We start from the raw sequence: 22,096 nt of genomic DNA, 5'->3' as shown, positions 1-22,096 counted from the left end.
TATATTGTAAAACATATACTTGTAGGTAAACATATCAAGCAATAAAATACATTTTCTAATGAATATATGACACCCTACAACATATATACAATGAACATTACCTATATAGTTTTGAAACTCGATCTTATAAGTTATATTTCAGAAATGTCTCAGGGATTTTGTTTTGGTAACACTAATCATAGACTATAACTGCTGTGTACATTACATTCGCAATGTATTCACCCAAGAGGAAAGCATTCTGTAATTTCCACAAGAAGCTAGCCAACAGGCTGAAAAGCAACAAGGCCAAATAAAATAGGAAAAAATATATATATATATGACAATACCTAACCAAACTGTTAGTTTAGTGCACTAAAACTATTTTAATTTAGTCCTGGAGACTTTAGCTTCTATTTTTTTTTCAATGTATATTTCCATCAAAGCCTTTGGTAGCATGTTCCACACATGTGTACTATCTAATCAGATGAATGCCTTTGATTCCACTGTTTTACTGTTGTGCGATACAGGGTTTAATAAGTACATACTTGATAACATAAACATACCCAACATGACACTTATTTCACATCATACAAATTGTGCTTATAACAAAAAAAAAAAATTATTATCAAAACATACTGTTAAAATCAAAGATCATATTTTATATGCATAAAGCTGTATTTTCAATGATGTAAAAAAAAAAACGACAACAAAACTCGCCTCTTTAGTCTGTGCACAAAGGCTGTTCTGTGTAACTGTTGTAGTGCTTATAACAAATTGTGCTTATTACAAAAAAAAAAAAATAATCAAAACATACTGTTAAAATCAAAGATCATATTTTATATGCATAAAGCTGTATTTTCAATGATGTAAAAAAAAAAACGACGACAAAACTCGCCTCTTTAGTTTGCGCACAAAGGTTGTTCTGTGTAACTGTTGTAGCACTTGCTCAATACAGCTATTGCACAGTGAAGCCATGGCACAAAAGAGCGATACACAGCTACGTGTAGTTTCACTGACGTTGTTGAGACACATTATTGTCTACTGTCTCAGGCACAGTGTTATTTACCTGTCTGACATACCAGCAGTATAAACAGGAAATGGTGCACGTATTGGGTTCCTCTTTTAGCTAGAAAACACGAGCTGAATTCCAATGTTGGGCTGGTCTCAATTCTACTGGAGTCAATTAACTTGTATATTTACTAAACATTTGGGATTTTAAAGCCATTGTTGAAATAAACAATGTAATGTAGAGTTTGGTTATTAACACATAACTGCCACAACTCAAATAGATGAGTGATGACGTAGAAAATGTGCTGATATAGGGCGCAGGGAATATAATACACCATTGCCTTATGACATGTACACACTTCCATAAAATAGCTCACCAGTATCACACAATGCACATTACAAACAATTTAATAATAGCTGCACTACTAAAGACAATACCAGTTTGGGCAAAATTTGGTGCTTGTAGGTTTCTTCATTTTTTTTTTAATTTTTAAATTTTTTTTTTTCATCAGGTCATACCTATTAAATTTTTGGTATGAGGCTATAAAATTAAAAATAAAAACTGAAAAACATCTAACTTGTTGGAAAGGTGGTCAGTCCCAGCCATTGTTCCTCTAAAGGACACATTTACGAAATAGGAAAACCTTGAACAACTGAAAAATTATTTAAAAAAAAAATAAATGAAAATCAGGCAAAATAATATGGCAGATTTTATGCTTAAAACAAATCCGTCTTTAGATTTTTTTTTTAGTGTTGGCTCGTCTGTAGGAGCATAAAAAGTAACATTGGTTTGCCTCAACACAAGTATTGCTGACTGTCAGGGCAATCCTCATCTAAGAATTGATGAATGAACAGTTTTCACTAACTGTGATCTAACCCACAAACAATTACCACTGACTAGGTACATATATGTATGGTACAAACACTAACTTTCTTTTTTCTTTCATTTTCACCAAATTTGGCCAATAATCTCACAAATGGTCAATTCAGGTATATTCATAAGACAAGTATTTTTGCATATTTAGGAAGAGATCAGATCAGATATCATAACACAGGGCAGGACACTTTGTTAATCTCTACAGACTGAAGCAGAGTGTGCCAGTTTACAGGTAAACCATTGATGAACAGATTCTTCATACACCCCTCAAAATTTGTCTGACTAAAAGATGCTGCTTGGGGTAAGGCATACTCTGAAACAGAAACAAACATAACACAAATAATACCACATTTTTTGGCTTGGTTATTGAGTACTGGTACTTTATTTAAATGGATTTCAAAAGTAACTGGGCTAATTTAGACAATTTAATATTTATCTGATTGGTGTTGTATGCCGTACTCAAGAATATTTCACTTATACAACAGCAGCCAGTGTGAGGAAACCGGAGCAATCCAACGACCATCTGCAGGTTGCTGACAGACCTTCCCATGGACCGCTGGAGAGGAAGCCAGCATGAACTGGACTCGAACTCACAGCGACCGCATTGATGAGAGGCTCCTGGGTCATTGTGCTGAGCTAATGCACCAAATGAGGGACAATTTAATATATGCAATATTTAATATACAAATCTTACATATGGATCATGCTGGTTTTCAGACTTGGTTTGTTGACAACATTTGAGAATCACAGAATTTGTTTAATATGCAAATGTTATGCATATCAGACTGGTTTTTAAACTTGACTTCACCATAGTTGACCTACACATTAAAGCTGATCAAAATTAGAAAATATTTGAGGCAGGTATTAATTTGGGTCAACCCAAATAAATACTTTGTTTTCTTTACAAAAACATTGGATTTAAAAAAAAAAAAGAGGCCCTCAAAAGGCTTTAATTTAGTAACACTTTTCCAAGCTGTGTTAATTAAAAGCTTATCTGTTGAAATTGCAGCAATTAAAGTTGTTTGTATTCACAAAAGCCCAGACGCTTTGAAGGTCTTAGACTTGTTCCCAGGTCTACAAAACCCAGATTTTCAAGCCAAATCAGAAAATGGGTCAATTAAGTCAATCTGAGGTGGTCTTTTCTCCCAAACAACGCTACGTGGGTTACATTATCTGCCCTTAATTAAATCTGAGACAAGACAAGTGAAATGTGTGGTTAGGTAAGGTGTGCGCTATTGCTGTTTACCTGGGAATCCACCGATAAAGAGAGGATGCTTTGATTCCTTGGGTCTTGTGGCTGATTGGTCGAAGGCATAAGACACATTTCCCTCATCTACACGCAGCGTAATAACCCGCTGAATCACCTCCGCCTTGACGACGTGCCATCGCTGGTCACAGAGTGCGAAATCTGTGTCGTACTGACTCTCGGCTGAGAACACCCCGGCACTACCCCTCATGCTGAACTTAAGCTGTCAACACAAATGTTTGAGATGGAATAACACCTGATGCAGCTAGGGCTTAATCTCAGCTCACCTGTCCTCCTTAATGTTACATAACACAATGTGCCAGGGTGAAAATGAGGGCTATTTCCAGAGGGGCCGGAAGTGGGGTAAGTCCTCCCATTCATTGGAGTTGAAGAGGAAGTAGGTATCTTTGCTCCCTCAACCCCAAACATCCAAACAGTTACATGTAGCCTCAAAAAAAATCTTATATGCAGCAGAAGTTTGGTTTTGGAATATGTTGATCTATATAAGTGCAGTTTATAAAGATTGCAAGTTTGATACGCATTGTAATACCGATTGAAGAGAAGCATATAGTTATTGTATAAGTTTAATTCATTTACCCGTCATACCAATTTCTTATTTCACTTCCCCAAAATCGTTTATTTCACTCCCCAAAAATTGCTTACAATTCATCTCAGGCCATCTTGGTTTCAAGAGCTCCTCCCCCCCCCCCCCCCCAGAGCATACTCTCCTACTCCCCCCTCATCAAATGTGAATTTCCTCACACTTCACACCAACACAAACACAATTCACTTTTGACCAAAGTCAAATTTATTTACATATTTATTTTTAAAAGGGGGGGAGAGGGATTAATGATGTAATCAAGAATATTTTCACATGTATGATAATCAAGAATATTTTCACATGTATGATAATCAAGAATATTTCACATGTATGATAATCAAGAATATTTCACATGTATGATAATCAAGAATATTTCACATGTATGATAATCAAGAATATTTCACATGTATGATAATGAAGAATATTTCACATGTATGATAATGAAGAATATTTCACATGTATGATAGCAATCAGGTTTATGGGTGGAGGAACCTGCAGATACTCCAGAGGAAACCGCTGAACACTGTTAGGTCGCTTACAAAATTCCTGACTTAGCTACATTTGAGGACACCGTGTGATTGGTCAAGGATGGATGGCATGACTCTGTACATGTAGCTTAAAGGATACAGGAAACACTTGGTTTTTATTTCTTAACGTAATAGATTTATTTATTTATTTATTTGATTGGTGTTTTACGCCGACGGAAGCCAGCATTATGGTGGGTGGACACCGGGCAGAGCCCGGGGGAAACCCATGACCTTCCGCAGGTTGTTGGCAGACCTTCCCACGTACGGCCGGAGAGGAAGCCAGCATGAGCTGGACTTGAACTCACAGCGACCACATTGGTGAGAGACTGCTAGGTCATCACGCTGCACTAGCGTGCTAACCAAATGAGCCACATAAAAGCTAAAATATGAAGTAAGGGTCATCATACAGACAACTTAAAACTACGCATAAGTATACTTTCATTTATTTTTTTTGATTTTTGTGAAGAGACTTAAAGCAGTTTAAACCTTTAAATTATAAGGGGGTTTTTATGGACCATACTATCAGAGGTTAGGAACTCTGACGTCACAGGAAGCTTTCCCAACTTTAATCACGACACTGAATGTTGGAATAACTCTTTTAACCCATGAGTAATAGATTACTGAAATAATGTTCTCTAAAATTCTTTTGTTCTGGTGAAGATCAGGAAAACAAGGTGATGTGACCTCAGAGTTCCTAGGTACTGTCGGTATGGCTCCTAAAGCCCATCAAAGTATTCAAATATTTGAATGTCTTTCAACACTTTTTAAAAAAATCTAAAAAAACAAATGAAAGTATTTTTTACACATAGTTTTCAGTTGTCTGTATGATGAACCTTAATTCATATTTTAGCTTTCTGGTACTTTAATATGGAGTATATATATATATATATATATATATATATATATATATATATATATATATATATATATATATATATATGCTGTGGCCTAACATATAAAAGTACAAAAGACTTGAAGCTTCTCAAATGTCTTCTTGGGGCGTAAAAATGTCTTCAAACTATAGTTTTCATAAGGCCCCAGTAGTAGGTTTGGAAATTAAGAAGCCTGCCATAGTGTCAAAACAAATTAGCTAGTTGGAGAGCTCAGAACTGAGAGCACAAAGCTGGTCCCCCATTCCCAGTTTGTTTGTTGATTATTTGATTTCTGATCACTGACGGGGAAAAAATGCAAAAAAGAACTTTTTTTTCGCTCATTTTTCGCCATATCTTTGATCTTTTTCCGTAAAACCGTACCCTTTGTTTTATAGCACCTTTTCACGTATCCTTTAATGAGCCATTAAAATCTGATTTAATAAATAGATTTTTTGGTGGGGAGGGAGATCTTATTCACAAAGTTGTCTACCTGTAAATGATATTTTAATGTAATCATCAGTAATGTAATATTTTACTGTAATATTTCCGTAGCCCTCACTAGTTAGCAAGAAAAAAATTCTGGCTGTAAAACCAATGTTGACAACCACAGCTTGAAACTGATAGCAACATCACAAACAGCTAGATGTGAACTATTTGAGCGTTGTTATTGTCTTTCACTGTAATGTCATGGATCCCACTGACCTTGCATGGGAAAAGCATTATGTAAAGAAAGAGGAAAATGCTGCAGCAGTGCCTGCCGTTGACGTAGCAGAACAAAAATTTGTTATTTCACTAAAAAAAAAAATCCATTGAAAAATATGAAGAGCATTAATTTGCTAAATTGCATCACAATGAGAATAACCCTGCTGTATTGTTGAAATGACATTATAATGCTGATATTAGAGTCAAAAATATTTCTTTTACAGAGTCTGCTTAGGCTACACTGGTAAAACTCCTTTTGCGATGGTAAACCCAGCATTACAGAAATACAAAAGGTTTTTACATTATAAGACACTTCAATCACTACTGAATCTTTTGGGACCAAAAACCAAAAAAGCATAATGGAGAAGTTTTGAAAACTGGGTGTGTGACTCACCTTTCCCTTGTGAAGTTCTAATGCCAGGGCAGGAGACCCCTCATAGCTACTCACTGTTAACAGGACCCCGTTAGGTTTGTGGGTACGGAAAGAAAGGATGATTAGCATAGCTCTGCCCAGATTGAAGTGTTGGTCTGAAAACAAAAGACACTGTCAAATAACTCAAGGTTTCACTTGGGTCAATCGAATGCTTTCTTATCAAATTTGCACGATCAGAAGAAGTGGACTGGAGAAACACTATGGCATTGGGTAAACATAATTTCACATCCTGTAATTAACATGTTAGCGAGGTGTGTATTCAAGCATATTCTGAGAGTATTATTCTGTGTGGACTGATGACACTATATTTTTGTGAAGCCCTGACATTGGCTAACTGAACCAGTGCGCTTTTGTCACACTTAGGTCAAATTAAAAAGGTACATAAATACATATAAATTATTGCTCCAAAGCGATAGTTACCAAAGACTCCGTAGGAGTAACCATTGAAGTAGGCCCCTCTTTCCACCTTAGAGTAACACGGCCCCACCCCGCTGACCACTGAGGCATTCTTCAGGTGGAAAAGTCCATCATTGACTATGAACCTCCGCAGACAGCCTCTGACACTGTGTGACACCTGTAAATAGCCCAGAAGGTCCACTAAGTATGTTGTTTAAGGGTTGACTGATTAGAAACGGGAATGACAGGGTAAACCACTCCCCACTGGCAAGTTACTGATGAACTTTCCTACCATTATAAACAGATAAGTTAATATTACTTTCCTTTGTCCAGATTTTATTTCATTTGTGTTTATGAAGTAAAACATTTCACTTATTCTACCTGGGGTCAGTATTATGGTGGGAGGAAACCAAGCTGAGGCCTGAAGAAACCTACCACTATCAGCAGGTTGCTGGAAGACCTTCCCACAATGCTCATGGGTTACTGGTTGTTAGTCACAACACTTTCAACTGTTTCAAATTAATGCATTCATTATTACTGTACCTCGGAAATGAATCACTGTCAAGAGCTTGCCCATCTCTGGTCATGTAAAATGTACACCTGCTCCAAATTAAGCAAAGTAAGCAAAGTGATGTTTCTCTTCTCACACTGGTATCAGACCCAAACGAGTATACTGATGCTTGCATAAATATTACAAGACAATAAGTAGGCAACTGAAAGTGAAGGAGAAAGAGAAAGACTACAACAATTAACACTATGCCAACAACAAGATGTAAGGGAGATAACTCACCAGTCCTTGTCTGACCTTGTACTCCCTTGGCAGTCCACCCACATACATGGGGGCAGTGACATTGAGACGACGAGGGATTCCACCTCTCAGAACTGGACCCTTGTCCACCTCCAGGGAGATCTCCCTCAAGCCTTTCTCTATACGGACCTGTCGGTGTATGAAAATGGGTCAGATAACAGATGTGAAGAAAGTTTTCACCAATCATATCACTCTTATGTTATGATGTAGAAAGTATGTATGTTTCACATTTCTTAAGGCACAAAAAAGACCTAAGCATGTTGATGGTTGGTAACACTTGTATGTACATATGATACTGAAGCATGTGCTATACACAAATTTATACAAACATATTCGGAGAATGTATTTTTCCACTCTAAATATGCAAAATTTCTGCATGGAGAAAGCTGGCTTATACACTTGATATTAGAGGCCACAAAATGAAGCTGCACATAAAATGTTATCAAAACCAGACAACCAAATCATGATAGATGGAGAGACAGTCAGTTCATGGAGAGACAGTCAGTCCATGGAGAGACAGTCAGTTCATGGAGAGACAGTCAGTCCATGGAGAGACAGTCAGTCCATGGAGAGACAGTCAGTTCATGGAGAGACAATCATTTCATTGAGAGACAGTCATTTCAGGCAGTCAGTTCATGGAGAGACAGTCAGTTCACGGAGAGACAGTCAGTTCACGGAGAGACAGTCATTTCATGGAGAGACAGTCAGTTCATTGAGAGACAGTCAGTTCACTGAGAGACAGTCAGTCCATGGAGAGACAGTCATTTCATGGAGAGACAGTCATTTCATGGAAAGACAGTCAGTTCATGGATAGACACACACTAAAACTCCTCAATTTTCACAAAAGCATGAGAAAATAAATCAATGCTTCCCTTCCAGACCTTAACAAGCACAGCGAATTCTTACAGAATGCCAGTTGCCATCACTGTATTTCTGCGAGGTTAGGATTCTTAGCGGAATTCCGCGTCTGTCGTTGTACGTCACTACCACCTGTCCAGCCTTTAGCTGTCCTGCTACAAAGTGTGTCTGCTGAGCATTTGTGAGGTAGAAAAACATCCCGTCAGGAGAGAACGAGCGGAAATCAAAGGTGACTTCGAAACTGGAAGGCAAAAAATTGAAGGAATTTAATGGCTTCTCCGATGCTGTCTCAGTTTTTTTCCAGGACAGTTCAAATATGTAAAATATTCACACGTAGGATTTAGTGTTTTTGAAACACAGACTTCAAGTATGACCCAGATCTATTCATGTATTTATGGAAAATGACCTAAAATTTTGTTCTGACTAAGTGGCATATCTTGCATGATACTGAGAGCTTGACTTATCTTAGAAAGGTGTATTGAGGTTAGAATATACAGTACTGGAAAATGGTATGTTCCAGCAGAAAAATTAATATTTTATGATGTTTATTTTCCTCTAAAACTGCACCTTTTTGGCTAAATTTTAGTTCATTTATGACATTCAATTGTTGTACATCATTCAAACTGAAGAGCTTCTCGAGCTTTTCCAGAATTAACTAATACATGTATTTCACAAATAAGTATAATAGGTGTTAAATCACTACACAGAAAGTTTTTTTCTTCAAGTTATTCTGAAAAGCCATAATTTCTAGAAGACTCACCCTTCAATTTCAACAGTAATTCTTTTCCTATCTTAATAAGAAGTATGAAGCATTTTGGAGCTATTGCATTGATGGGCTCTCTTACAAAACTGTAAATTTATGGCTGCCATCTTGGGTATTATCATAATCTTACAATAAAATTCCATATATGACAGAAACTTACTCTTTGCGGACAGCTCTCCTGCGGACCTTTATTTCTGCATAACTAGTGGGAGTGTTGCCAAACGAGATGCTGTCGGCTTCCAGCCCATACTCATCTCCCTCTGCACAAGTGGTAGGGGGAGACGTCGGCGCGGCAGTGGTGGTAGGAGTGGTTATCTCCCTTGTTGTAGGAGTTGACACTGTCTCAGGTGTGACACCGACAATGGTGACAGATGGCACAGTGCTTGTAGAGGATGACAATGTCGAGTATGGCTGCTCAGAGGTGGGCAGGATTATGATTCTGGATGTTGATGTTGGCTCAATCTCTGACGAACTGGTAGTCTCATCAGTGCCTTCTGGAGTGACAGAAATCGTATCTGTGAGTATTGCCGGGGTTGTAAGCTCCTTCGATGGTGTGACTTGTGTGATGGATGTGGACTCCACTTCGGGTTTCTCTGAAGAGGGTTTTAGAGAGACCCCGTCCACAATCGCCCCTTCTTTGGTTGTTCCCGATGTTCCGAATTCCTGAGTGGGAGCAGTTTTAGGTAAGATTGGTGCAGGTTCTGTAGATGAGTAGGGTATCTCTACCACAGCACCACTGTCTGTAGGTTTCTGAGTTGTCTCCCTTTCCCCTTCTCCAGGTGGGAGGATCACAATGGTCCCATTGACCTCCTCTCCTGAAGAGGTAGGCATTTCGCCTGATGTCACTTCTTCGGTTGAACTCACAGTGACATCTGGTTGCAATCCTGCTGTTGTTGCAATCCCTTCCTCTCCTGTACTGTCCTCAGTAGTCTCCCCTGGAATAAGGACACTGTACCCAGTCGTGGTAGAATGCTGAGCTGTCCCAGTCGACCATTGACCATCTGTGTACTGTGGAGAGGAACGAGGGGAAGTCCATGGTCTGTCTGTCCAAATGACACCTGTAAAACGTGTTGTTGTGGTGTAAGGTGATGTAGTTGACACAGGTAGCTTGTCATCCGTAGTCCTGGTACCAAGTTTAGTGGATGTGGATAAACGTGGTTTTGTGGATGTGGATGAACGTGGTTTTGTGGATGTGTGGTAGGTTGGTTTTGTGGCTGTGGAGGAGAATGGCTTTGTGGATGTGGAGGAGGTTAGTTTTGTGAATGTTGGGGAAAATGGTTTTGTGAATGTGGGGGAGGTTGTTTTTGCAGATGGGGTCCCGACAGAATCTGAGCTGCCATGTACCACTGTTGCAGTCCCTCCAGGAAAAATAACAACAGATGTCAAGCTATCATCTGTAGATGGCAACTTGACAGTACTTGCTTCAGTCTGAACACCTTCAGATGACGGCCCATCTTCTGATGTTGGAGAAACAGAAGAAGATTTTGTAACGAACCAAGGTGGCAAAATGGCGCCTGTGGTTCTTCGAGATGTCCTGGTCATAGTTGTTGTAGAAGCTTCAGGTGGTAACCATGGAAACACATGGGTTGAACTTGTGCTGACCATCCCTGGTGATGTAATATTCCCAACAGAATCCCTAGGAGTTGTCCCCACACTGACACCACCAGTGATCTCACCCCTTACTGGAGATCTGGTAACACTAGGGAACGGTCCTGTTTGGGACGTACCCAAACCTGGCCAGACTGAAGGCCTTCGTGTCACTCCAATGGGTGCAAATATTGATGCCATTGCTGCTGCGCTACAACGGCCTATGTCTGCCAGCTTGTAGCTGACTGGATGGTCCAACAACAACAACCTGTCAACAAAGCATTAGCACATTTGGTCAGAATAGACTGAAAAGTGGTAAACTGAAATTTTTCAGAAGTAAAATTAGAAAAACCTATATGACATATCAATAATACAATTTTTGATAAACTTTACACACATCATTAATAGCTGGTATAATAAAACCTAAATGTTAACCTTACCGGTACTTGTTTTATTACAAAGGTAACCTTTCGTTATTAATTTCAACTTGATGCACATTTGAAGCTGAATCTGATATTTGCTGTACAGACATTCCAGACTTGCCTATCCTCATCTTTACTAGCCACTGCCTAACGTTGTAATAAGAAGATGCGCAATGATAATTGGATTTATTTTATGATAAATGTCATCATACTAACATTAATACATATGCATATGTAGATGGTGAAAGAAAAGAAATTTCATTACTTTCCTTAAAATTTTCAAAATTCATGACTGTTTTAGGGCAATTTTTTCAAGATTCTGGCATCTCTAATATTTACCCTCAATAAATTACACAAAGGTATTTGCATGTTCTAGCATGATGCATCACCCACCCTCTGTTTATGACAATATCGCTGACACAGCCCCGAAACCCCTTACTGGTGCCCACTTTGCCTAGCGTGTCCACCCCAGGGTGCACACCCCCGATGTAGAGCCCAGAGTCAGTGGGTACCCGGATTTCCCCGCTGCCCACAGGCAGTTCTCCCTCCTCCACCAAGACATCATCCACCAGCAGCTCTAGACTGATCACACAAAATAAAAGCAATCCTCAAACTTTCTTACAGAACGACAGAAAATGTACAGTTATATGTAATGCTAATATCATTCTTATAGCTGAGTTTCAACGGAATCAAGTCTTCTCTGGCAGCATGTCAAAATCAAGGCATGAAAAAGTACAGTGAAGAAGAGATGTGAAAACATGGTTATGTACGAAAAATGTTGCTTCTTTTTTAAAATTAAAATTATAATTAGATGCAGATCAAACACAACTGGTCAAGTTAAAAAAATAGGCTACAGAGCAAAGCTACGCGCAGATCTCGTTTGGATCAAACACAGTTACGTCAAACAAGCTTTACTACATCAAGCACCTTTACGTAAAACACATTTATATCATTCCAAACGAGCTTATTAATCTAGATTGGATCACAGGAGAAAACGTAAAACCTGATCTGTTTTGATTTAACGATTCAGCGTGACCACTTCCAATAAGAAATCATTAGATAAGTTGTTTGTGGTGCCATGAAAGGATACTGTAGATGTACTCACTTCCTGTCATATTTGAGAAGCGCCACGTTGTGAGGCTCACCATCAGTGTAATTTTTCTCTGCAGTCAAGACGACAACCCCTGACCCCCCACTGATCCGAGCTTGTAACAGACCATTCACCAGTGCCAGGGAATAGAAGTGCTGGATATAGACAGTATACATGCTAAGGTGAGTTACTTTGCGTCATGCATTTGAAACATTGGAATCTACGGTGGCCTTTTCTAACCATAATGGGACCAGTGAAGTTACATCAGTTTTTGCCACTTAACACACAAAGATCGCTACATTTGATCATTCAAAATGCATATACATGATATATGAAAGAATTTAAACCAGACTACTTCAAACTAAAAAACTGGCCCCGATAGCACAGTAGGTAGAGCATCCGCTTTGGGAGCAGTAGATCCAGGGTCACTCCTGGGTCGAGTCACACCTAAGACTTTAAAAAGAGGAAGTTGTAACTTCGTCGCTTGGTGTTTAGCATGAAGGGAATAGTGCAAGGACTGGTTGACCCGTATCAGCTGAATGGCTCGGTCAGGGCGGCTTACTTGCCTTTAGTAAGGTGTCTCAGTGAAGCAGCACTAGATAAAAGAGCAGTGGAAATCCATCCTGCAACAAGGAGGCACATTACATGCACTCTGAGGATTCCTTCGTCGTCATATGACTCAAAAATTGCTAAGTACGATGTTAAAACCCAAGCACCTACTCACTCACTCAAACTAAAAGTATGGATGTGACATCACTGATACCCTCTGGCTCCCAACACACCACCATAAACTGTAGGTTTCAACCTTAACCTAAACCTAAAATGTAGGTTTTATGGTACTTCATACTTTATTTTAGTCTTTTCTTTGCCTTTAACTGAACACATGCCAGGCATACCTAATCTTAACTCCTAAGGTCCACAAATAGGAGATAAAATCAGACTTAAAATTTTGACCCATTTAAGTCAAGACCATTTTTGTGGAATCGGCCTGAAATCATCCATGGAGTGCTGTGTCATACCTGTTGATCCTGCCCAGTAGCTAGGAGCAGCACCCCTTCAGGATACAGTGTTCTGAAGGTCAAGGACACATCCGCAGACCCCTTCCACAGACTGTACCCCATTAGTTCCATGTAACCATCACCAAGGAAACCAACCAGTCTCTCACCCTGGGGAGAACAGTAAGAAATTCACAATGACGATTTATGGTCATAATGGCTTACGAATAAGTTTGTCTGTATATAATGGGAGACTCGGGGATGGGCTACAAATCGCAGTAGAATAAATCATTTTTAATGCTGGAAGGCTTGTAGACGGGGAACAGCCTGGAATTCATTCATGAACTACGAATTTGAACTTTGATATGGAATTCATGCCTGGAATATCCACTGTCTGCCCGGCATCATTGAAAACTGATGACTGCTTCTCTCTTGTGTGTTACCGACTTTATTTCTTATTTGTATAATTTCTTACATACCTTTGTCTTTGGGAGCTAGTGTTAAACGTTGTCATGGAAATGGATCTTGCGATTATCGAATTGGAAGGCCCTTTATGGACTACGAATGGTATATGAATGTCGGACATAACGCTTATATTTGTACAGGTATTTTTTAAGCATACAGCATATTGTGCATATGGGCATAATTGTGACGTAATGAAGGAAGAAACAAAAGAGTTCACAGCTTTGGACCAATTGTCATAGGCCAGGAGGAGTTTTATCAGTTACCCACTGTACAATATCTAAGACTTTTTTCAGCAATTTATATGACAGTCTAAGTGGATGGTAAAAGCCTGGAGTTGTCTGAGTACACCATCACTCTGTGCAAAACTCTACACAGCACAACCATAGTTTTGTAATTTTTAGCATTTCTGAATTAAATTCTAAACATTTTTCTGAGGCATTTTTTGTATAAAAAATATTTTTGTCCAAAAAGAGGACAAATCTCATGGCTGTGTCATATATTAGTTAATATTATAGTTTGTGTTTGACATTTCATGAAAATATTCTTTTACAGACGTGAACGAAAAAAAGAATACAGTTAAACTGTTCACAACATGTTATGACAAAATACACGAACACTGAGCAGTTCTGCATGAAATCCATGTGAATCTAGCTCGCGAGCAGTTTGCATTTAAATACAATATTCAGTGATTAAATCACAACTAAACCTGATTTTCTTCTCTGGATGTCTCACTCTTACTGATAACATTTTTTATCTAATTAAAGACATTGAATATCAATATTAGTGGCTCATTAAAACAGACTATTCGCTTCTTTCTTTTTTATACAAAAGCTGCAGTTATGCTTGGAAAAATCGGTGGCTTGAGGCCAACTCTGGCCAGCTTGGATGTTAATATTAGCAAAAAAAGCTGACCTAAACTAAGCCGGCTCCATTTAGAACAGCATTATCTGATCCACTAAGTTTTGGTGGTCTAAATTAGAACGATTCAGTTTGGTCCATCCTTTTATCTCTATAAAGGCAAATGGCTCAAATGCACCTTAATTCCAGATGGACAGGTGCAAATCTGCAGCCCCTGTAGTCTAATCAAACATTAGATCTACCTACTGACATGTAAACATAAGCAGCCATGGCGACCAGATCGAAGCTGGTTCCAAAACTGGCCTTTTTAACCCGGCAAATCGCTGTTAGTGTAACCGCTGCTTATATGTTCTAAGCCCCTCACCACAGTTCTGCATCCCTCTGTCACACCCACACTGTCCCCATCAAGGAGGTCCACAGGGTTCAGCTGTCTGGATCCGATCTGAACATTCTGCATACAACCCAGGAATGGACTTGTCTCTACATCAATCGCACTTCGCTCACTCCCGATCTGTCGCTTTGATAATTGTCGCTTCTTGCGTGAAATGTATGGGGCTCTGAAATGTAGATAACATATGGACCAATGATATGGAAGAGAAAAAAGAGTTTTGAAAAACTTTAAAAACTACCAGTAAATAAGATGAAGACCTACCTTAATTCTTCAACATATTCGTATATGAAAAAGCAACATTCAGTGCAATCTTTTGATGCACCTTTTTATTTGATATTGGGGACAAAACTATAGTCATTGGACTGGCCAATTTCAGGGCTATACAAAAAGTATATTTTTATCAGTCAACACAGAACAATACTTTCAGAATATGCTTCAATAAATGCCTTGCAAACATGCCAAAATGTTGACAAATTACAGTAAATACACTTAAAATATTTACTTCCTGTTTTAATCTTCATTAGTGACATTCCATATTGTTGAAAATAAATATGAAGTAGTGAAACAAATGTAATCATATGAGGTTAATATTAACATTTGTAAAGCTACATCCTGGAACTTACAGAGATTTGTTGGACAAAAGTGAAATATACAAATTTGTTATATTTTTAGCATAAGATAGTTCATTTCTGTGGTTCTATTAGCAAAAGAACAGGAATGGCAATATTGCCAGATGGATAAAGTACATAAATATATATTTATGTACATAATAAATATAAGTGATCCACAGCCATGGCAATTTCGAACTTTGTACTTACCTGGGCAGGTAAAAGCTGTCAGGTATTCCCCCGAAGTACAGCGTTCTATCCATCAGCTCCAGACCTTTGTTTCCTGGCAGCGCTAGTCCGTTGATTGTCTCAAAGTTATTACTGTCACTCTTCACACTGACCTCCAACAGCCCTGGATTATCACAGAATGTGCACACTGATTGATAAAATGATGGATTGGATGACTGATGTGATGGATTATTCATAGCAATTCATACATGGACCTTAACATTGTGTGCTGTGACAGTTGATTTGTCAAAGAGATTCTCCAGCCCTATTCCAAGGGAAGTAACTTTTCCAAGATGTGAGACTGTTATCTGATTTGATAGGATTGTAGCTTTAACGGCATACTCAAGTTTCACTTGAATAGAAGTGATCTGGTTTATGGGTGATGGAAACAGTAGTGCTGTGTTACATTAACACAGACAGATTTTGAGATGAGTAGTCTTGCACAGGCACATGAGATTGGTCTAACTAAAAGACTACCTCTCCATACAAGCTGTAACAAATGGACAAACCCGGCCATCATCAAGTGAGCTGGCACGTCAAAGCAGACATATATGATCCCCTTAGCATGACTGATCCAAGTTCAGTGGGTAGTAGTTGGAAAGAATGAAGCCTCGGTCTATATCTCCTGTACTGCTTGGTAGACAATGACAGCATACATACTCACCCTATATCCACTATACTACTTGGTAGACAGTGGCAGCATACATACTCACCCTATATCCACTGTACTGCTTGGTAGACAGTGACAGCATACATACTCACCTTATATCCACTATACTACTTGGTAGACAGTGACAGCATACATACTCACCCTATATCCACTGTACTGCTTGGTAGACAGTGACAGAATACATACTCACCCTATATCCACTGTACTGCTTGGTAGACAGTGACAGCATACATACTCACCCTATATCCACTATACTGCTCGGTAGACAGTGACAGCATGCATATTCACCATATATCCACTGTACTGCTTGGTAGACAGTGACAGAATACATACTCACCCTATATCCACTGTACTGCTTGGTAGACAGTGACAGCATACATACTCACCCTATATCCACTGCACTGCTTGGTAGACAGTGACAGCATACATACTCACCCTATATCCACTATACTACTTGGTAGACAGTGACAGCATACATACTCACGCTATATCCACTGTACTGCTTGGTAGACAGTGACAGCATACATACTCACCCTATATCCACTATACTGCTTGGTAGACAGTGACAGCATACATACTCACCCTATATCCACTGTACTGCTTGGTAGACAATGACAGCATACATACTCACCCTATATCCGCTATACTACTTGGTAGACAGTGACAGCATACATACTCACCCTATATCCACTGTACTGCTCGGTAGACAGTGACAGCATACATACTCACCCTATATCCACTGTACTGCTCGGTAGACAGTGACAGCATACATACTCACCCTATATCCACTGTACTGCTCGATAGACACTGACAGCATACATACTCACCCTATATCCACTGTACTGCTTGGTAGACAGTGACAGAATACATACTCACCCTATATCCACTGTACTGCTTGGTAGACAATGACAGCATACATACTCACCCTATATCCACTGTACTGCTTGGTAGACAGTGACAGCATACATACTCACCCTATATCCACTATACTGCTTGGTAGACAGTGACAGCATACATACTCACAGTATTGGTGAGGATTGAAGCCTCGGTCTATATCCACTGCACTGCTTGGTAGACAGTGACAGCATACATACTCACCCTATATTCACTATACTGATTGGTAGACAGTGACAGCATACATACTCACCCTATATCCACTATACTACTTGGTAGACAGTGACAGCATACATACTCACCCTATATCCACTGTACTGCTTGGCAGAGTGACAGCATACATACTCACCCTATATCCACTGTACTGCTTGGTAGACAGTGACAGCATACATACTCACCCTATATCCACTGTACTGCTCGGTAGACAGTGACAGCATACATACTCACCCTATATCCACTGTACTGCTTGGTAGACAGTGACAGCATACATACTCACCCTATATCCACTATACTACTTTGTAGACAGTGACAGCATACATACTCACCCTATATCCACTGTACTGCTTGGTAGACAGTGACAGCATACATACTCACCCTATATCCACTATACTACTTGGTAGACAATGACAGCATACATACTCACCCTATATCCACTGTACTGCTCGGTAGACAGTGACAGCATACATACTCACCCTATATCCACTGTACTGCTCGGTAGACAGTGACAGCATACATACTCACCCTATATCCACTGTACTGCTCGATAGACACTGACAGCATACATACTCACCCTATATCCACTGTACTGCTTGGTAGACAGTGACAGAATACATACTCACCCTATATCCACTGTACTGCTTGGTAGACAATGACAGCATACATACTCACCCTATATCCACTGTACTGCTTGGTAGACAGTGACAGCATACATACTCACCCTATATCCACTATACTGCTTGGTAGACAGTGACAGCATACATACTCACAGTATTGGTGAGGATTGAAGCCTCGGTCTATATCCACTGCACTGCTTGGTAGACAGTGACAGCATACATACTCACCCTATATCCACTATACTGATTGGTAGACAGTGACAGCATACATACTCACCCTATATCCACTATACTACTTGGTAGACAGTGACAGCATACATACTCACCCTATATCCACTGTACTGCTTGGCAGAGTGACAGCATACATACTCACCCTATATCCACTGTACTGCTTGGTAGACAGTGACAGCATACATACTCACCCTATATCCACTGTACTGCTTGGTAGACAGTGACAGCATACATACTCACCCTATATCCACTATACTGCTCGGTAGACAGTGACAGCATGCATATTCACCATATATCCACTATACTGCTCGGTAGACAGTGACAGCATACATACTCACCCTATATCCACTATACTACTTGGTAGACAGTGACAGCATACATACTCACCCTATATCCACTGTACTGCTTGGTAGACAGTGACAGCATACATACTCACCCTATATCCACTATACTACTTGGTAGACAGTGACAGCATACATACTCACCCTATATCCACTGTACTGCTTGGTAGACAGTGACAGCATACATACTCACCCTATATCCACTGTACTACTCGGTAGACAGTGACAGCATACATACTCACTCTATATCCACTGTACTCCTTGGTAGACAATGACAGCATACATGCTCACCCTATATCCACCGTACTGCTTGGTAGCCAGTGACAGCATACATACTCACCCTATATCCACTATACTACTTGGTAGACAGTGACAGCATACATACTCACCCTATATCCACTGTACTGCTTGGTAGACAGTGACAGCATACATACTCACCCTATATCCACTATACTACTTGGTAGACAGTGACAGCATACATACTCACCCTATATCCACTGTACTGCTCGGTAGACAGTGACAGCATACATACTCACCCTATATCCACTGTACTGCTCGGTAGACAGTGACAGCATACATACTCACCCTATATCCACTGTACTGCTCGGTAGACACTGACAGCATACATACTCTCCCTATATCCATTGTACTGCTCGGTAGACACTGACAGCATACATACTCACCCTACTAACCTCATTCTCAAACATAATGCCCTAATAATGATTCATCAGCTACTCTCGTCATCTTCACCAACATGAATTCTTTCCCCTGCTTGACCCATAGACCCTTCGGTATTAACCGTACCTCTGAGGTTTTGTCGCCCAGCCGTCACGCTGACCCAGCTGTTGATGTTGTACTGCCTCTTACTGGTAAGGATGCCCAGGCTGTTCCCACCCAAGTAGAACTGGAACATCAGCCGTCCATCACGCAGCTCCAGGGACAAGTAGTCTCCCTTGAATACAGTTAACAACAAGAAGGTCATAAACAATGCATTCTACAATGTACAATGGGTTCAGTTATTTTCATTGAAGGATATCTCAATGCTAAATTCATTCCATACCTTCACTTTATACAGAGATATACAGGCAATGCTTTTTTCTTACTAATATACAAATTCAAAGAGTTTTAGTGTAGGTTTCCAGTTCTACATTAAAATGACTGTGTAAAGATACAAAGGTGCAACTTAATGCATTAAAATACTGTTTGGAAAATATTGTTTGGACTACTTCTTGGTGTTTTTTTTTTGTACGACAGTTTCACAACCTGAAAATGCTGGAATATTGTCACAGAAATGGTCTAAATGCAGAGCCTGAAATCTTGACAAAATGAGGTACTGGAACATTTTCCTTTCCCAAAAGATGATGCCGCCATGAATAGGAAATTCCACACCATAAGTCTTTTGTTGAACGATACTGAACATGTTGAATGCTATGCTTTCAATTTACAATACATCTGGTCAAACTCACTGTGATGTCACACTGTTGATGCTGCAGTGAAACATTCAGTGTCACTAAATTGTCTTAATATGTCCAACTTCAGAATTCTGCTGGTATCCCGTTATCAAAAAAAACCTGACAGGAATTTTGTATCCCACTACACTGCATTTTCCTACCGAGTCAGGGTTAGCAGACAGGAAGAGAAGGGCATTTTCCCACACTGTTCTAAACTCCAGCGAGATCACATAGCGAGTGCTACTGTAGGGCTCGAACCCTGGCAGTGCAGCGTAACCCGCTCCATCAAATTGGTACACTCCCGAGACAGGTGGAGAGACTGAGGGCCTGCAACAAGGGGAGACAACTATGACAACCTTGTAGTACAGATCTAGCAGCAAAAATGAATTCATATTTTATGTTATCCTTATAATTTACACACCTTCTGAGTTTTCAAAAAGATATATCAGAATACAGTAAAACATAGCCATTGCAACAGAATTTATTGCAATATTTGCAGAATTTACCTGCAGCAGGTCTGCATCACCTCATGCTGATTTCATTTATTTAATTGTTATTTAATGTTATATTCAAGAATTTTTCATTTAAATTCAGGTAATCAATTTTATGGGTAAAGGAAACCAAAGTGTCTGTAGTCTACCTTGTCGGGTGAACTGGCACAAGACAAGTGGCCTTCAGCAGATGTCATGTAAGAGAAAACAAGAGGCCCCTAGAACAATAGACGCAGAGGAAAGTCGAAAATTCTTTATCCAACAATGGGTGTGGCACAAACGCCTACAGCAACATAAAGACTGAATGGCATCACGTTACGAATTTGGCCTCAGTCTGCCCTTGACAATAAATACTTACGCCTGGAGACAAGCTGAGCAGAACTCTGAGGATGTTCTGAAGTTGAACAGGCCAATCCTCTGATGGTTGAAGAACACATCACCTATACATCCTGTAAAGTTCTGACTGGATACACCTTGTGGTGTCTGCAAGTGGACAACATTTATCATTGCTACTGGTTTCATTTCTACCTCATTATACATGATGATATATGTATTCTACTTGTCTCACTTGAACAGGTCTTCCTCTATCGTTGTACATGGGAAAGTCTGCCAGCAACCTACGGATGACCCACTTTCCTCCCACAATAATGTCAGCTGTCGGCATATAGGTGAAATATTCTTGAGCACGGCATAAAACAGCACTCAAATATATAAATAAAACACTGGTATGACATGCCACAGAATTCACACATGACATGCTATCCAGTTGCAGTAAACTGATACAATGCTGACCAGTGCTTGGCTCACGGGAGTACTGCCACATTCTCTGACAGAACTGCTAAACAACGCGCACTAATTATTTACAGTATCTCACTTGGTAATCAGCAGGTACACCAGCCACATACAGCTAAGAAGAGTTACCAAAGGTAAGGCGAGAGAAGCCTGGGGGTGAGGTACCTCACAACTCCACATCCTCTGACAGAACAGCTAAACCACATATACTGATATTTTACTGATAGAGTCTCACCTGGTAATCAGCAGGTACACCAGCCACATACAGCTGAGAGGAGTTACCAAAGGTAAGGAGAGAGAAGCCTGGGGGTGAGGTACCTGACAACTCCACATCCTCTGAAAGAATTTGAAGACCAAACAGTGCTTTGACTTTGAGCAAAGCTAAGCGCCCAATCCTGCAACAAGAAATTTGAAGAAATAAAGGAGTTTGTCCTGAACACTACACATTCAAGAAAATACTTGGAATTTGGAAACTTACAAAATATACAATTTATAAATTCTGATGAATATTTTAGAAAGGGATAGGATTTATTTATTTATTTACTGGTTTGGTGATTCCACCATACTGAGGAATATTTCAATTATGTTATGGGAATCCCATGACCATCCACAAGTTGCTGCAAGATCTTCCCATGTGCAAATGATGAGAAAGTCAGCATGAGCTGGAATTAAACTTACA

The 22,096-nt window shown here is 39.6% G+C and overlaps 1 protein-coding gene across 1 annotated transcript in view; it reads right to left on the bottom strand.

Moving 5' to 3' along the window:
- Positions 1 to 1,742: 1,742 nt before the first annotated feature.
- The window catches only part of LOC135470790 (laminin subunit alpha-2-like), a 108,259-nt gene continuing 87,905 nt past the window's right edge, over positions 1,743 to 22,096 (bottom strand). The window contains exons 46-61 of the mRNA XM_064749833.1: positions 21,653 to 21,812; positions 20,984 to 21,108; positions 20,296 to 20,461; positions 19,488 to 19,635; positions 15,697 to 15,838; positions 14,852 to 15,044; positions 13,189 to 13,335; positions 12,185 to 12,324; positions 11,473 to 11,661; positions 9,231 to 10,925; positions 8,356 to 8,548; positions 7,432 to 7,578; positions 6,666 to 6,819; positions 6,207 to 6,340; positions 3,111 to 3,333; positions 1,743 to 2,177 (exon numbers count right to left, since the gene is read on the bottom strand). Of these exons, the coding sequence (XP_064605903.1) occupies positions 2,032 to 2,177; positions 3,111 to 3,333; positions 6,207 to 6,340; positions 6,666 to 6,819; positions 7,432 to 7,578; positions 8,356 to 8,548; positions 9,231 to 10,925; positions 11,473 to 11,661; positions 12,185 to 12,324; positions 13,189 to 13,335; positions 14,852 to 15,044; positions 15,697 to 15,838; positions 19,488 to 19,635; positions 20,296 to 20,461; positions 20,984 to 21,108; positions 21,653 to 21,812 (4,102 nt within the window). The 3' untranslated portion in view covers positions 1,743 to 2,031. The remainder of the gene's footprint in view (positions 2,178 to 3,110; positions 3,334 to 6,206; positions 6,341 to 6,665; positions 6,820 to 7,431; positions 7,579 to 8,355; positions 8,549 to 9,230; positions 10,926 to 11,472; positions 11,662 to 12,184; positions 12,325 to 13,188; positions 13,336 to 14,851; positions 15,045 to 15,696; positions 15,839 to 19,487; positions 19,636 to 20,295; positions 20,462 to 20,983; positions 21,109 to 21,652; positions 21,813 to 22,096) is intronic.

Source organism: Liolophura sinensis, chromosome 7, assembly GCF_032854445.1.
Source record: "Liolophura sinensis isolate JHLJ2023 chromosome 7, CUHK_Ljap_v2, whole genome shotgun sequence".
In the NCBI taxonomy this organism is placed as follows: Eukaryota; Metazoa; Mollusca; class Polyplacophora; order Chitonida; family Chitonidae; genus Liolophura; species Liolophura sinensis.
Note: the sequence above shows the minus strand (reverse complement) of the source record. Positions and strands in the feature narration are given on the sequence as shown.